We start from the raw sequence: 16,510 nt of genomic DNA, 5'->3' as shown, positions 1-16,510 counted from the left end.
GACCTTACTGGAGTGATGCTACGGTGTCCACCTTCCATTTTCTCCAGAGGAACTGATCTCTGTAGTCTGGAGATGAACTATAGTTTCAGGGGGCCCCCAGGCCTCACCTGAGGCCTGGCATCCCTGGAGGCAGTGACCCTCTAGCGTTGCCAACTGCCTGGAGGGAAAAAAAAAGACCTGCCTTTTAAATAGAGACTTAAGTGGTATATTATTTACTGGGTGATGTTGTTTACCTCCATGCCATGAAGAGCTTCAGCTGCCCATTTCTACACATTAAGCTTCTATTAAAGTGACAGGACATTTTGCTCCAGGCCTGTTGGCAGCTCTGCCTCCGGGCTATCAGCCCAGTGGGCTTTTCCTGCTAGCTATAATGGTCAGTCTGCTCCTGAAATGCATCCAAGTAATTGCAATTAGCAGTAGCCCTGAGGATCTCAGGTGCAGAACTAACAAGCAAGAGGAGAAGAATCCATAGAGCAGAAGGAGGTACTGAGGGGGAAAGGTGGGAGTGGTTTGACTGGAAAAGGGAAAGGAGAAGTTTGATGACGGTTATGACAGCTAAACTGAAAACACAGGGAGGACTCAAGGTGCAGCTTCTGGGCCAAGCAAAACTGGTGTGCGTGGAGGGGGGGGGCACAAAGGAAACATAACTAAGCCCCTGGGTTTCTGGTCTATGACAGTTTCTAGACAACTCTGTGAAAAACTGAGCAGGGATTGATGCTTCTAGATTAGGCATCCAGCAGGGAGAAGGGACATTTCCAGCTTGGATCTGGGGACTGCTGTGCAATAATGGTTAGTTTGTGGTGATTATTTTGTTCTACTGATGGGTATAATTGATTTTTAAATTTTTTTTAAATAAGTATAATTAGCATTCTCTATTTTCAACCTGCCTCCCTGCATTATATTGATAGGCAAGTTTATCTGGGTAATGCGCTCGAAAGGTACAACATTTGAGAAACATAGTCAAGGAAAACAGTCCCTCTCTTCCTGCCGCCTTTCCAGTTAACTGTGGATGCCTGTCTTCGTATCCAATATGTCTGCTGCTCCCAAGTCCATCACTACCAACATGGCAATTGTGGTTACAGGGCTGAGGAAACTTGAGGCTGACCTCATCGGCTTTGGGTATAGGGTGGCAGTGACGTGAACAGATATAGGAGGTGTGAGAATGGAGCAGCCAAGAAAGAGCTCCTTGTCTTCATACCCCAGTGGTGGCCCCGTGTTTCCACATCTGGCCATTCCCACTTTCTACGCTGGCCGAGGGGTGGGAATACCAGAGAAGACCTCACAGTCACGGCATGATCATTTGGAATCAAGTTGGAAGAAATCTGTTCCCTTCTTTGTGTGCCTCGCTGAAGACTAACCACAATCTTAACACAATAATAAGTCAATCCTTGCTAAATAATTAAATAGTGAACTTTCATAAGTATTGACTTAACGTGACAGCAAGTCTATATCGGCTCAGGGTTTGCTTATGTAAACGCAATCTCCTGTTCAGCTTAGTTAGCAGTTCAATGGAATAGAACATTCCTTCAATTAAAATCAAATGATGCATGCCTTTAATTCTTTCCTTCTTTTATCAAGTAATAATAGCCTTTGAGCATAGGTGAGAGGATACGGCAGGAAACAACCCCCCACACATACACCTTCAAGTGCATTTAAGCACAATGAATCAAAACACGGATTCTCAAAAAGAATACAGGAGTGCAAAATGCAAAGAGGAGGCTGAGTTAGTGGAAGAGAAGGCTTTGGATAGGAGCCCCCTGGGAGGGTCTTCCATACAAGCAGTTTTGAAATGAATGGGTGTAGTGTGGCATGCTGTGTACAGGAGAACTTCATGGCAGATCATGCCCTTTGTTTGTCTGTCTGGACCACTCCCATCCATAGGAATCTTTTGAAAAACGCATGTCTCTCCTTGCTACCATCTAGGTCTTTCTGGTCCAGTTATTTGTCTCCAATGGTGGACGACAAGATGCTCCTGGAAAACCCCCAGCACAAGCTGACTGAGCCTCCTCTACACAGGGGTGGGAGAAGCTACTAGGCTCCAAGTTTGGTCTGGAAGGGACCAAGTGTACTTTCTGGCTGTATAGCTCTGGGAAGCTGAGCAAGTCCTGACTTCTAAAGAGGCTGAATGCTGACTCTGTCATTAGGGTTGCTCACTTTGGTTTTTGAGAATTCTGGCAACTCAGGCTGAGAGTTTATATAAGGAGGCACAGAGTGCTGCTCCTGTGTGTGTGTCTGTATGGGAGGATTATCTATTATACGCAAAAAGAGAGCCTAAGGCGAATATGTTTCTAAGATTGTAGTGAATGCTCATCCGGGTCCAGAAAAGGAGCATTGCTCACTAGTAAAATGAGTATGTGCTTTTGGCTGACAGCCAAAATCCCAGAATCCTTTCCTATTGGGGTTGTACAGTTTTTATAATCTACTTCTGGCAAGCAAGAGCTGTTTTGCAGTGGCCCCCTTTTTCAAGCACCATTCTGAAACTTGCAAGTTCTGTCCATACTTATGTGCCAGCTGCCAGGAGGGAAAAATATGTCTTGTTCCTTTAACACCGGCTTATTTTCCAGTGAAGTTATTTACCTACAATGCCAGGAAAAGCTTCAGTTGCTCATTTCCACACATTAAACCTCTATTAGTACCTTTTTCACCAGGCCTGTTGGCAACCCTAACCCATACCCACACCCATGGGATTTAGAAAACGAAACCATCCTGCCCATTTCCCAAAATGCTCACCACCATGAAGCCATAGGACAGATGTTGGGTCTTCAGAAGTGGAAGAGCCCAGGAATAATTTCCCTGTTGCAAGTTTCTGTTTAAAGGGAAGGTCATAGCTTGCACTTAACCTGTCCAAATCTGTGGTATTCCATATCCTTGGATTCCTGCCCACAGCCTTGCAGAAAGGTTGGCACCCTTCCCCCTAGAGTCCCATTCAATGCCGATGATGAAAAACCTGCCTGCTGTTATCTTCCTTTTGTTCATGTTTCATCTGAGAAGCTTTGCCCACTTACCCTTCCAACTGCTCTGTGAGGTGGGTTAGGCAGAGAGAGAGGCTGGCCCATGTGTACCAGGTGACCTGAACCCAGGCCTTATTTGATGCTCTGTAACCACTATACAAATGATCTCACCACACCATGGCTGCCTTGCTTTAGCAGTGTGCAGTCCAATTTGTCTAGTTTTCCATAATGCCCCCTTTCAGCTCCTTTTGCAGTTGCTATATTGTTGTATCTTTTGATAGTGATACTCAGGTTTTTTCCCTACTATGTGTAAAGAAGGCCAATTTTGCATCCTTCTGTGCCAGACCTTGTCTGGCTTCACAAACTAGATACTTAGCATCTCTGTTAAATAGCTCTTGAAAACAGCCATATCTTGCGAGTATTCACAGTTGAAGGGGGAATTTAGTTCCTGTAGGCATCCTTTTGCCAAGGTACATAAACAAAGAGCCCCAAGCCAAGGTAGCTTCCCCCAGCTATATATTCCTATAGAAGGAACACAAATTTGGACTCTTTGTCAAAAGGAATGACCAGGAGGTTACATTTGGAAGTGGTGTCCGCACATAAGGGGGTTGAAGACGGGGATTTTAATTTTAATCTGCTTGGATATATCCTTTGCCTCAAAGCATTTCAAGAAAATAGCTACCCAGCTGGAAATGTCTCTCTTTCATTGCCCTCCCGTTTTCCAGATCCTTGGCCATTTCTGGTTTCAGCTTGAAGGCCGGACAGGACCACCTGTCCCCAGAGCTGTGAATGGCAGTTTGGCCACTGTTCCAAGGAAGGGTTGGCCAAGATGCTCTTAACTGAGGCACTTAGAAAGACAGGAATCCGAGAAGCCTTGGGACAGTTCCAGTAAGGTTTATTCCTAGCAGTTAAACTCTCGTCCAATCACTGAGAATTCATTGTATCTAATGGAAAGAGCGACATCTGGCTTGGATATTATGAAAAGCTTACCAGCTGGCTTGTCATGTATTATGAAAAGAATAACATTTGCCTTGGAGGATGCTACAAGCCAGGAGCAGGGCCCGAGGGACCGCAGTGACAAATTTCCATCAGGGTTGGCAATGAACTTGCCGCACTTCTTCAAGGCAATTGATGTGCCTCTGACTCGGATCATGGGATGGGTGAGGCAGGAGAGTCCCCGCATTTCTCCACTTGCCTGGTGGATAAATTAAATGGATGTCCTGCATCGATCTTTTCCTGTACTCCATTAGAACATATATGAGAGGAGACCTTGCGCCATCTGGAATGTAGTTTATTCATTTCGTTTGGGGGGGGACTCTGGTTTTGGCAAATAAATAATAACTCAGTCCACCTGCCTGGATGATGCTGAAAGCCTGCCCCCCCCCCCCAAATCTAGCTAGGCCTCTTGATTGAATTGTCATAAATCTTAGCCTTGTTCTAATGGGTGTTTAAAGCATTTCACTAATGCAATCTCAGGAGTCTCGAGAATCCTCTGAGGCAGGCTTGTGATGTTATCTTATCTCCAGCTCCTTTCTTGCTTCCATTATGGAGTCTCTGAGAGCGTTGCTGTCCATGTATTTATTGGGTGGTGGAAATTTCATAGGGCCGAAGTTGACCTCACAGCCCATCAGTTTTCCCATCTCAGAAAACAAAACAAAACAAAACAAACAGGTGCCTTCATTCAGTTCATATCTGAACAATACAAAAGCTGGGATGGGCTTCTCCTTTAGTTGGGTCAGGATATGGCACATGCAGCCCTGTGAAGCTGCAAAGACTGCTCCGGGAGCCGTTTCAGGTTGCAAAAGTTGCGCAGGGAGGCAGTGGCTGAAACTCCATCTCTTTGCAGTCATTCAAACCCAATCTCAGGCCCTACAGTGCTTGCGGAAGGGTTGCCAAGTTCCAGGTGGTGGCTAAGGACCTCCTGGGTTGACATATGATCTCCAGATGGCAGAGATCAGTTCACCTGGAGAACAGGGCTGCGTTGGAAGGTGGGCTCCATAGCATTATGTCCCCTTGAACCCTCCCTTCCCCAAACCCTCCCCTCCTCAGACTCTACTCTCAACATCTCCAGGCATTTCCCAACATGGAGCTGGCAACCCTAGCTTGGGGAAATAAGTTCCCTGCAGTTCCCATGTAGCTTCTAGAGCTGCCAGCCTCCAGGTGGGGGTGGAGATCTCCTTGGATTACAGCTGATCTCCAGATGACGGAGATCGGTTCCTTTGGAGAAAATGGCTACTGTGGATGGTTGACTCTATAGCAATGTGTGCCAAACCCCGCCCTTCCTAGGCTCTACCCCCAAATCTCCAGGTATTTAATAAACATGAGCTGGGAATCTTAGCAGCTGTAGGCAATGTGAGTCAGGTCATGAGAATCCCAACCAGATCCGTGGAGAAATGTATCATGTTGTTGGGGCCTCCATGAACATTGCATTATCAATGGCAAAGTTGAGGTGGTGCATTCTGGGAAGTGAGGAGTCCCCGAGGCTGTTAACGGTGTGAAGAACAGCCTTGCAAAGCCATGGCTGACTGCTGTACCTGACGATAGCAACCCTGTGAAGTGCAGTCAGCAGAGATTACGGAAACTGCATTTCATTCTCTCTAGTCCCTGTCAAGGCCCTTTGTCATTGTTCACACCCGGAGCTGATGTCCAGAACTGGCGGCGAGATAACCAGAGGGTTCAGCAGACCCATCAGCGTGATGCAAGCTGGCATTCCTGATCCCTTTCTCAAAACTGCCACTGCAAATGTTTGCTGCTGATGCGACAAGGTTTAACAGCTTTCACACCAGCCTCTGTCCTGACTTCCCCTCTCCTTTGGCAGCCTTCCTGTCATATTCTCTGTGCTTTGCCTTTCTGTCCTGCTTGTGGGCTTCCTAGAGGCTTTGAGCTGGCTGCTGTCGAAAAAGGGATGCTGGACCAGCCACTTTGGTCTCATCATGGCACATCAGTCTGTGTGAAAATCCACTGTGTGTGAAAACCCACTCGTTGCAAAGACTGGAGAAAGGTCATGTGCTCAGGGCAACTTGAGCAAACTTTGGGAGGAGGAAACTTCACCTTCTGTACCACTTCTGAGGCATTTGAAGTGTGTCTGGCCATCGGTCGGGTGGCCATGCAAATAATCTAAATGCAAGACTAGCAAACTGGAGTATTCTGGGGGATACTGGAGGATTCTGGCTGTGATCCAGCAGAACATTTTTGCACTAGGAATGAGAGGGGAAAGAACAGCTTCCTTATCTGATTGTATGATTCTGACTGGGCTGCTGGAGAACTGCTGAAGCTATTTCCATGGGTTGCAAGCCACTGTGCATCACTGCTCGTCAAGGCTCTGCTTGTTATAAAGTTGCCAACTCTGGTTTGGAAAATATCTGGAGATTTTGAAGATTGGAGGGATTTGGGGAGGAGAAGGGGTCTGCTGCCATAGAGTCTACCAAAGCAGCCATTTTTTTCCAGGTGAACTGATCTCTGTTGCCCAGAGATCAGTTATGATCCCAGGATATCCCCAGCCACCACCTGGGAGCTACCACCTGAAGGCTGCATGTGCTTGACCGTCTCAACTTTGTCCCCAGGACAATCTGAAGCTCTGGTTAGGTCTGGTTGAACATTTTCAGGTGCTTTGGAATGAATTTGGAAAGGAGGTTGGATATTCCTTCAAATGTAATACTACCATGTGCAAGTTGAACAGAAAAAAGAAGCATTAGAGAAGGAGAGGTTGGAACCAGCCTGTGTTTTCCATCTGAAATCTGGCGGTGAATATAGACCGGGAGTTAGTCTGAAATGTGCTTCTGTTTATCTCTAGTATTTCCAGTTCTGCTGGAAAATGGGGATGAGGAATATTTGTTTCTCCCCTTTTGGGGGGCATTTTCTCTGTGGCAGGAAGATTGCTTTCAGTCTCAAAGCTCAAACCGGTGTCTCTTCATCATGTCTGTAAAGACAGAAAAGATGGGCTGTTGTGCTAAGACTGGTATGGCGTAATGGAGCTAGGAACCACACAAGCCTTCATAATGATCTTGAATTCAGCCATCTGAACTGAAAATGACACAGTCTTCATAACCTGTTCTTGACTTCATTTACCAGCCATTGGTCTGTCAAACTGCAGGAAGGAACTGAGTCTTCCATCTTCCTCCCGGGCTGTAGCATCCATCTTTGTTCCCCAACATGATTTAGACAGGCTGCTTGGGACCAATGTCCCAAAATGTCCTGCTTCCTGACACTTCCCTGTTCAGTCACGGAGCTTGATATTGGGATGAGGGTGATGAAAGGCGTCAGATTTGTCTGCTGTACTGTTTTGCGGAGCCAAAATGCCTGCTGTGGAGCTCCATGTGCTGCTGTCTGTGCATGTGGAACCCTCCTAGCAGGAAATATTAATGTCCTCTGGGCTCAGGAAAACAGTGTGGAATGGAAAGTGGAGCCCAAATGACCCCCTCGTGCTGTGCTCCCAACCTGAGTTGGGCCCCATCACACTGGGGAACATTCCTTCCCCATGTAACATCTGACTGTGACTTGTGGCAGTTGTGTGTCATCTAATTTGGTCTTTAGTTGGTGGACTAAGAGGTGGAACGAGGCCTCACTGGTTAAACTGCCCTGCTCTTCCTCAAATTGCTGCCAGAGTGTGTAATCCACACATTCGTATTCTACAGCAGGGGTAGTCAACCTGTGGTCCTCCAGGTTGTTTCTCCCCTTTTGGGGAGAAATTCCCATGGGAATTGTAGTCCATGGACATCTGAAGGACCACAGGTTGACTACCCCTGTTCTACAGAGTCTTGGTTAGCTGCCTGATGTAACAGATATTAGTTGTGGGTTCTCCCAGTTCCTGTATGAATAGTGCCCAATTGGGATCATTTCAGTGTAGGAAATTGTCCGGGGGAAGGACTGAAATCCCATTTTCACAGAGGCCACAGCCACCACCTGGAAGTTGGCAACCCCTTCCCAGAAACAGGCAAGAAAAGGATCAGCCCTGTTCAAAGTGAACAGAGGCTTGATTGAGAACCTGAGAGCCCGGGGATTGGAAGGAGGGCCTTTCTTCCGACTGCCTCTCTCAAGTACAAAAAAAGGGTGAACAGTTTCTCCTCACCAAGGCAGGGCCTCTCTTGGCTGCCTGCCTCCAGGCAGCTGTTAACAAGCAGAATGGAAAGTGAAACGAAATTAAAGCAATGACTTTGTCCTAGGGGGCGATGCCAAATTGCTTTGCAATCCAGTATGAGAAGGTGGCCCAATTCAGAACCTCCTACCACGTCCGCCCCTTGTGGAGGGGCCAAGCCTTAACAGGCAGAAGGCCTTTCCAGAAGGGCAACATCTGGGCTGCGGAAAGACCTCGAGGCCTTGAACAGCCATTGCCGCTCGCAGGAGACTATGCGGGGCCAGGGGTGCCAAAAACTCCACTCCCCCCATACAATTGGAACATGAACTTATTTGGTTCACCAGGCCCATTTTGTGCTGAACAAATGCCTCATGTGTGATTGTGTTGACAGTCTGCTCGCAAAGTCGAAACAAACAGTATTTTGTGCAGCTTTGCATTTTTGCAGTGCTGTTGGGGTTGCCACTGCCTACAGCTGTCAAGTTCCGGGAGCAATGGGGGGGGGGGGGGGCTGGTGTGCTGGCATTGCACCAGTGAGCGCTTCCGTAATGTGGCTTTTTTGTACATTCTAGGCAGCCTTTCTCAACTTTTTTACCATTGAGAAACCCATGAAACGTTCTCCAGGCTTTGAGAAACACCAAAAATGGAGCGACTGTGCAGAATATGGCTGGAAAACACAGCTATGAATATGCCTACCTCCCCACCTTCTCCAGGCCCATCATTGGCCATTTTCTTTGGGGGGGGGGGTCAGGTAGTCATGACCGTATATAGTCATATCACTGATCAACAATTTTTAAAAAAAATATATAAAGAATTAACTAACTCCCACCCATTCAGGAAACCCTTCCAGGGCCATCAAGGAACCCTATTCTAAGGCATCCATAGTGCCTCCAGTAAAAACTGAAGTGGCATCGGGGTGCTGCCATGATGCTGCCCACAATCCATTCCTGCCCCACCATTCCCCTTGGTCAGACCTCAGTTGCCGGCAGGCAAAGGATGTTGGGAAGTCTCCCACTCTGGGGAAAGACCTGGCATCTCTAGGCGGCATGCCTTAGCTAATGGGCAACAGGAGAAGCTGTCCTGGGCTGGAGGGGGGAGGGAGAAGAAGAAGAGGAGGCTCCTGTTGTTGCTTTCACCCTCTTCATCTGGAACTTGATTGCTGGGCTCCTGCAACAGCAGTGGTTCCTGCCCACCTTGCACAGGGCGAGGGCCACCCGTCATTTGGACTGAGGAGGGCGGGGGTGGCAGTGACACTGGGGCCCCATCCCAGGGTTTTGTCCATGACTACAGAATCACTCAGATGCACTGTGCATCAGTTACCTACCTCTGAACAAGGTCTGGAAGCTTCAACTAGTCCAAAGGGGCTCCAGGAAGCCCCTTTGGAGAAATCCACTGGTAGAAAGCAGCACAGCGACATTCTGGGCTGCTCTGTCTGCTCTCTGGGAGTCTCTCCCCTGCACCATGGACTGGTTCTTCTCTAGAGGTCTTCCAGGATTAGTTAGAAACTTTTTTTCATGAAATTTTGGAAGACATATTTCAGTTAAACCTGTCTTCTGTGCATGTAAGTTTTTAAGACCCCTGCTATTATTTCAGCTGTTTTGTATGTCTTTGAATGTTGTAAGCTGTCTTAAGTATTTTTTTTTAAATAGAAGCATAGGATAGAAATATGGTCCCCAGGTCGGAGTTCAAGAATGTGTAGAACCAATTCATACCAAATGCACAGAATCATGCATGGCTTTGGAAGGAAGGCAGGCAGGCAGGCAGGCAGGGAAAATGGAAAGGGGAAATGGGAAAATGGGAAAACTCTAGAGAAACAAACCACACAGCATCCCTCGCTAATCAGGTCAAGGTAACCAAGAAAACCACCTCTTTTGTCAGCTGATTCCCCCCCCCCCATCACCAGATGCATTGAGCTGATGGATCACATGAGGAGTGGGGGACAACCAGGCTTGTTATCTCTGATTTGGGGATGGATGATGGTATTATGGGAGGGACCTCAGCAGAGTTCAGTTCAGTGCCATAGATGACAACCTGCTGAGCAACCATTTTTGCCAGGGGAACTGATCTGTGTAGTGTAGAATTCCCCTGTGATTCCAGAAGAACTCCAGGCCCCTGCAGGAGGTTGGCAACCCTTGGATAGCCATGGTGAAGTACTATGGAGCTGATGATCGCTGGGTCAGCCAGTCAAAAGAAACAAACCATGCAACTCTCCTCCTTATGAGGCTGAAATGATTCTTTTTAAAGAAGTGTTATTTTTTTTAGCAGATCACAGAAATGATTGATGAGGGAAGGGAAAAGCAGTGTGAGAAAACACATGCACAGAGCATTTTTGATTCAATTTCATACATTTGCAAAACAAAGACTTTGCTTTTGAGGTTCAAGGGTTCTGCTTGCAATACGTGAACAGATTGTCATCTGAATAGAGAGGTGATTGAGCATCCCTGTACCGGGCAAGACACACCGATGATCTGTTTTGTTGCGAGGCAGCTCTTTGTAGAAGATTCTTCAGCTTTTCTCTTCCCTAACTGATTGTTCCAGTCTGGGCGGATGCCAGGGAGGATAAACATCCGAAATACACTGTGACAACCTGAAAGAAGTGCTGTAATGCCTTTGAAGAACACCCAGGAAGGTGCCACTTGGATATCCTGCCTTGGGCATTAAAGGCAGGCTGGTCCTGATGAGGCTGGTTTCAGGTTTTGTATACTTTCTGCAGATCCTCTCCTATTCCCTGTGCCTAAAGCCCCACCACTACATGGACTGCAAATAGTTGCCAACCTCCAGGTGGGGACTGGCATTCTGGAATTACAAGTGACCTCCAGGTTACAGAGACCAATTCCCCTGGAAGAACTGACAGCTTTAGGGTGGTGGTGGAGATGGTGGGCTGTATGGCTTCATACCTGCTGAGCTCTCTCCCCTCCCCAAACTCCACGCTCCCTAGGCTCCATCCCTAGATCTACAGGAATTTGCCAAGACAGAAGTCAGGGGTGGCTGATCATCAGTCATCAGGGGTGGCTGATGTCTTTCCAAGTGTCTATTGTCTTCTAGCCAGGGTGGCTGTTCCCATTGTCCTGGCTTGCAATATATATAGGCTGGTGTTAGTGTGCTTGAAGCCCAAGCATTTGCTGCTCTTACAGGTATCCGTGAAAGCTGAAGAACATGATCTCTCTCTGAACACTGCACACAGACAATGCTGAGGAGTTGGGATCAATTGCAGTCTTTTCTGTACTACGCTCTTAACAAAAAAATATATGAGTTTCAGATGTAAGATTTTTATTGGCAACTAAAATGTGGGTAGCATATTAATACCTATAAAACACTCTTTTGTCTCCTGGAGGGCTGCTTTAGAGGTGTTCCTTTCTGGACATTTGGCATGTCCCATATAAGCTATATTGATTAACTTTGAGGGCAGCAGGATGGTGGGGCATCTCTGTTTATAAGGTCTTCCTTGGGAATTCAGAGCAGCCATGTGGGACTGTGGCTCAGTGGTAGAGCATTTGCTTTGCACACAGGAGATCCCAGGTTCAGTCCTCATTAAAAGGATCAAGTACCAGCTGATGCAAAAGACCTGTGAGAGCTGCTGCCAGTTGAGTAGACAATCGTGACCTCTGTAAACCAATGGTCTGACTCTGTACACAGCAGCTTAATGTGTTTGTCAGCAGAAGCTCCTCAGTGTGATGTGTTGGAAGACGGATGTGGTGTACCTCCATCCACATGCTCCTGCCGTGATGACTTCAGTTGCAGAGATTCCAGTGGAGGGAGATGCTTTCTGTCTCCGCGAAATACACCCTGGAACATTTAACTGCCCAAGAGCCATAATGAATTCACCCTGCAAGTAAATGTCCACTTTCAGGCCACCTGTTGAATTCCCCTTGGTTGGGGGTAGTAATAATTCTCATTTCTCAGCCTCACTTGTTCCTTGGCCAGAGGGGAGCACTCTCTGATCTCTTTCACTGCTGCCATTCCTGGCTCAGCAATGGTGGGAGAGCATCTGCCAATACATTCCTAGATTTTCTCACTCCAGAAACAGCCACAGTTGGCCAACAATCTGAGTCCTGTGGTCTATGTAAGAAAATCTGTTCCATTCACACACACCCCTGGGAACTGTGAATGCTGACGGGGAGTTCTCACCAGGGAAGCTGCCACCTCCTTTGCAGAACACAATTCCCACCCTATATTTTTGATCATTTGGGTGGCTTTCGGCAAGATATGTTGTCACTTATCACTTCAGAAAAGTGACAAGTATCAAGTGAGCAAAATAACATGTGAAAGTCCTAGGATATATATCCCTTTGGAAATAAAGAAGGACTTCTCAGTATCAGAAAACACAGAGCTTTTGTAGGCAGTTCCTAGCGTAGAAGAATTTATATTCCATTTGAGCCATAAAACACAAACTATATCTGCTTTAGCCTTTGTATTCTGGTCTAAGAACATATGACTAAATAAACTAAGTAAAAACTGTATCTGCTGGCCCAATTCTGACTGTTTTGTCTAGAAACATTCTCCTGGGTGCTACTATGAGCCAGCAAGGATGGAGGGTCAATTCACCCGACCCAATGAACATGTTGCGAATATCAGTTGAGTGTATCCATGCAAAGTCGGGTATCGTGGTGAATGTATTGGGCCTATTATGCACGGTCGCTGAAACGGCGGCATGGAGAATGCGGAGGAGGAAGAAGCGAAGCAAACCGCTTATGCACGGGATGGAACGCAACGGCGGCAAAACCCAGAGTATCCGATTATGCACGTGGCTACTCCGGAGCCGCTTCTGGTTGTGCCCTGGTCCCAGGAAGCTTCACTTTCTTCCGCATTTTGCTAACACTGCTTTTTCGGTGGCATATGTTGACTCTGCGCCCAGTTGCTGCCTGCAGCATGCATAATTGGTGATTTTAACCGCCGCCATTCCACCCCAAATGCGGACCTTCCACTCCGTGCATAATGGGCCTTGGAGGAGGATCTGAGAGGCCCAGATTCATTCCCCATTTCACTGTTAAACTTGCCAGGTGATCTTGGACCAACCCTTTTCAGCCTAATCCAACCCAAAGAGTTGTTGTGAGGGACAAAATGGAGGGGGGGGGAACAGTGTGTACCATCCTGAGTTCCATGCTGTAATCGTGGGATTATAAATATTACTAAGTATAAATATGTTCAGCACATGGTCACAACTTGGGCCAGTTTTATTGTTACCTTCTTGGCAAAACTGCTGTTTCTAGAGGATTCTTTTATTGATCAATAAAATGTGCAAGTCCTTACGTGCTCTTTGCAGTTAGTCAGTGCCCGCCTGCCTGAATGTGTGGTGTGGCATACAGATTTAGCAGGGAGCAGCTGGGAAACATGCCTGCACCCACCTTCTCCCCAAAGAGACCAGCCTTCATTGCTCCAACGCTTGCACTTCCTGGAGTTGTGCCAGATATTCTCCCAGGCCGATTTCCAGGTTAAATGTAACAATGTCTGTTATATAGACTTTTTGCTTGAATACCACTTTGATTTTGAAAATGTTCATTTTTTCTAGTCTTGTTTGGACCATTTTTTTTTGCCTTCTTGCTGTGACTGCTTCCTCCGATCTGGACGAGTGATTCCTCTATGAGAAGCTGTTACTGAAAGCAAGGGAGGGCAATGGAGAGGGAGGGCAAGTGAAGGCAATGCAAATGAATGAGCAGACATTTTTCACAAGGTGTGCTGAAAAAGTTCCCTTCAAAAAGGGAGGTTGTTTTTCGACATGGCTGAAAATATTTTTCAAGAAGTATGAGAGCAGCTTCAGTTCTTCTGTAGTTGCTCTGCTTCCCAGCAGGATGCACATCACACCTGTGTGGGCAACTCAGCCTGAGAGCTTCCTGTGGAAAGACTTCTCTGCCTTCTCTGGCCCGGGGCATGAGGCTCAGAAATCTAAGAGCGACAAAGGGCAGCATTAAGTAAATTGTGAAATCGCAGCTCCAACCTTTGACTGCCCTCAGCTCAGCGAGAACTGAGCTTTCTTTTCTCCCTCCCTCCTTCTCGCCCTCCCTTTCTCTCTCTCTTAGAAAGGGCTTACTATTTCTCGAGGGATGTACCGGGTTTTTTTTTATATCTTGCTTTCTCCATTCTCTTTTTTAACCAGATCAAGACTGGCAGATTTTCACACAAATTGTCAAGCATCTTTCCAGTCCCTTACCAGCTGTCCTGGGGATAATTATCAGGCGTGTCTGGGTTCCTATGCTGGCCTAATTGGTAAGTCTTTTTAAAGTTGTCCTTGCCAAGTGAACCAACTTTCGCCCCCTTAGTCTGGACCAGCTGGAGTTCCTAGACTCTCTTCAAATGCAGCTGCGCCTAGATCACACAATGATATTCAAGAGATTTCACAGCACACACGATACTTACCTCAAGAACCCAATTCAGTTGCCGAGTACGCTTCAGCGTGTATTGGTCTCTTCAGGAAGGGAAATTAAAAGCACAAACATATACTTAAAAAACACTTATACTGCAAGACAAAACGTACGTGTACCTGCCTGCTTTATGATGAAACGTTTCAGAATATATATTTAAAAATGACACTGTACATGTTTACAAAAGTACTTCCTTCCCTCGCCTTCTTCTTGCATTTTGAATTGTGCATGCAAAAAGTGCCACCAAGTTGCAGCAGACTTCCTGGGACCCCAGAGGCCCGAGGCTACAGGGGTGGTTTGCCCTTTCTCCGCCTAGCAGCCCTGGAATGCCTTGGTGGTTTCCCATCCTGTTACCCCAATGGAAAAAAAATGAATTCAAAATGCATCCAAGTGTGTTCAACGTATGAGTAGTGCCTTCCCCCTTCTTCCTTTGCTGAGAATCCATTTTTAGGGCTGACTCAAGGCCTTCAGTGGTGGCCACTGTCTCATCTGGCCATCCAGTAGAGCTTTCTTAGTGGTTTTCAGTGTGCTTCTTCAGTTAAGCCCCAAGAAGGACTTTAGGTGGCCCGCAATCCCTTTTTGAGTGTTTTAGAATGAAAATTACTTGCACCAGCCTTTGCTCGCACCCTAACATTGTGCCATGCACTTGGGGAATGTTCCTGAGTATCCATTTCTTTGCAGTTTCTTAGCTGTTTCTCAGTTGTTCCAACCCAACAGTGCAGATGTGGCTCTTGGAGACAGGCAGCCTGTCACTTATTTAGTTGACAAATGTCCTCCTTGCGTTATAACATTTTGCCAATAGCAGTCCATTGATTCCAAGAGAAGATAAATAACTCTTTAAAACAGAAGAGGGGCCCTCCCACCTTGCACTGAGGGGCCAGTCCCTTGTAAATAATAACACTTTATTGCACACTGAGACTATGTTTGGCTTGGTGACAAAGGTCCCAGCCTCTGGGAGCATGCAGAACACTTTTCTGCTCAAATTCACATGAATACATAACATGGAGCCCATTGGTCTATCTGGGTCACTGTTATCCACTCTGACCAAAAGCAGCTCTCCAGGGTCTCAGATCGAGGCCTTCCCCATCCTCTTTTGGCTGACCCTTTAAAGCAGGGATAGTCAAACTGTGGACCTCCAGATGTCCATGGACTACAATTCCCATAAGGCCAGTATCTGGAGGGCCACAGTTTGACTACCCCTGCTTTAAAGTGATGATGCCACGGACTGAATACAAAGCAGATGCTGTACAACTGAGACCCTGCACGCCAAAGTCAGTGTCCTCATCTGACCACGAAACACATGTGCGCACACATACACACTCTTCTACCTCTTCAGTTCTCAAGTGAAGGGGCTGAAGGTACCACTTTAGATATCAGAGAGATCATTTATCCTCTTCAGAATTTAAAGTCTTCCAAAGATGCTTCTTCCGGAATCGTATAAAGAGTGGAAACACCCAGCTTTCAAGAGGCAAACAGCCTGGTAGGCATAAACAAAGCAAGAACATAGGGAGGCCGGATGTTATTGTTCAAACAGAGTCTTGCAATCAAAAGTGAGACATGCTAGAGAAGGAAAATCAGGAAATTTACATGGCACAGAAAAAGGAAGGGAGCAGAAAATGACAAAGAAGTATACAAATATAAAGTTTTCTATGTTGATTGGTGCCAGGTATAAATGTCAGTCTGATTCCTCCAAGATTGCAATCTAAACTCACTGGGTTTACTGGGAATGACTTCACCGAGACTTCCTTCTGCTTATTCCAGTTTAGGATTACAATGTCAAGTAGCAGGTTACTTGCAAGCACAGGCTTTTGTTCCTGTTTGTTTCCAAGATGGCTTCAGCCAGTTGGCCTCTCCATCTTTAAAGAGGCAGGAATTTCAGCCCTGCTAGTGAGACTCCCCAAAGAACACCAAATATATCCATTCAGTACATAAAACCTAACTTCCTTCTGCTCTAATCAGGAAGAAAGTCAAATCTATGTATTTGGGCAATTGAAATTTAGTGTTTGGGGCTGGTTGGCAAGGATGCCTTTTTAAGGCAATGACAGAAAGAATCAAGGCATTCAATCATAAGGCATAAGGCACAGGAATGTAATTCAAACCAAGCACCTATGAGTAACTAGAGCATCCAG

General features: G+C 46.6%; 1 protein-coding gene across 1 annotated transcript in view; it reads left to right on the top strand.

Annotated features, from left to right (window-relative positions):
* The window catches only part of GFRA2 (GDNF family receptor alpha 2), an 87,165-nt gene that overhangs the window by 55,091 nt on the left and 15,564 nt on the right, over positions 1–16,510 (top strand). Inside the window, exon 5 of the mRNA XM_077305865.1 lies at positions 14,117–14,226. Coding sequence (XP_077161980.1) covers positions 14,117–14,226 — 110 coding nt within the window. The remainder of the gene's footprint in view (positions 1–14,116; positions 14,227–16,510) is intronic.

Source organism: Paroedura picta, chromosome 12, assembly GCF_049243985.1.
Source record: "Paroedura picta isolate Pp20150507F chromosome 12, Ppicta_v3.0, whole genome shotgun sequence".
Classification (NCBI taxonomy): domain Eukaryota; kingdom Metazoa; phylum Chordata; class Lepidosauria; order Squamata; family Gekkonidae; genus Paroedura; species Paroedura picta.
The sequence above is the reverse complement of the archived record's forward strand: the minus strand, read 5'-3'. Positions and strand labels throughout refer to the sequence as shown.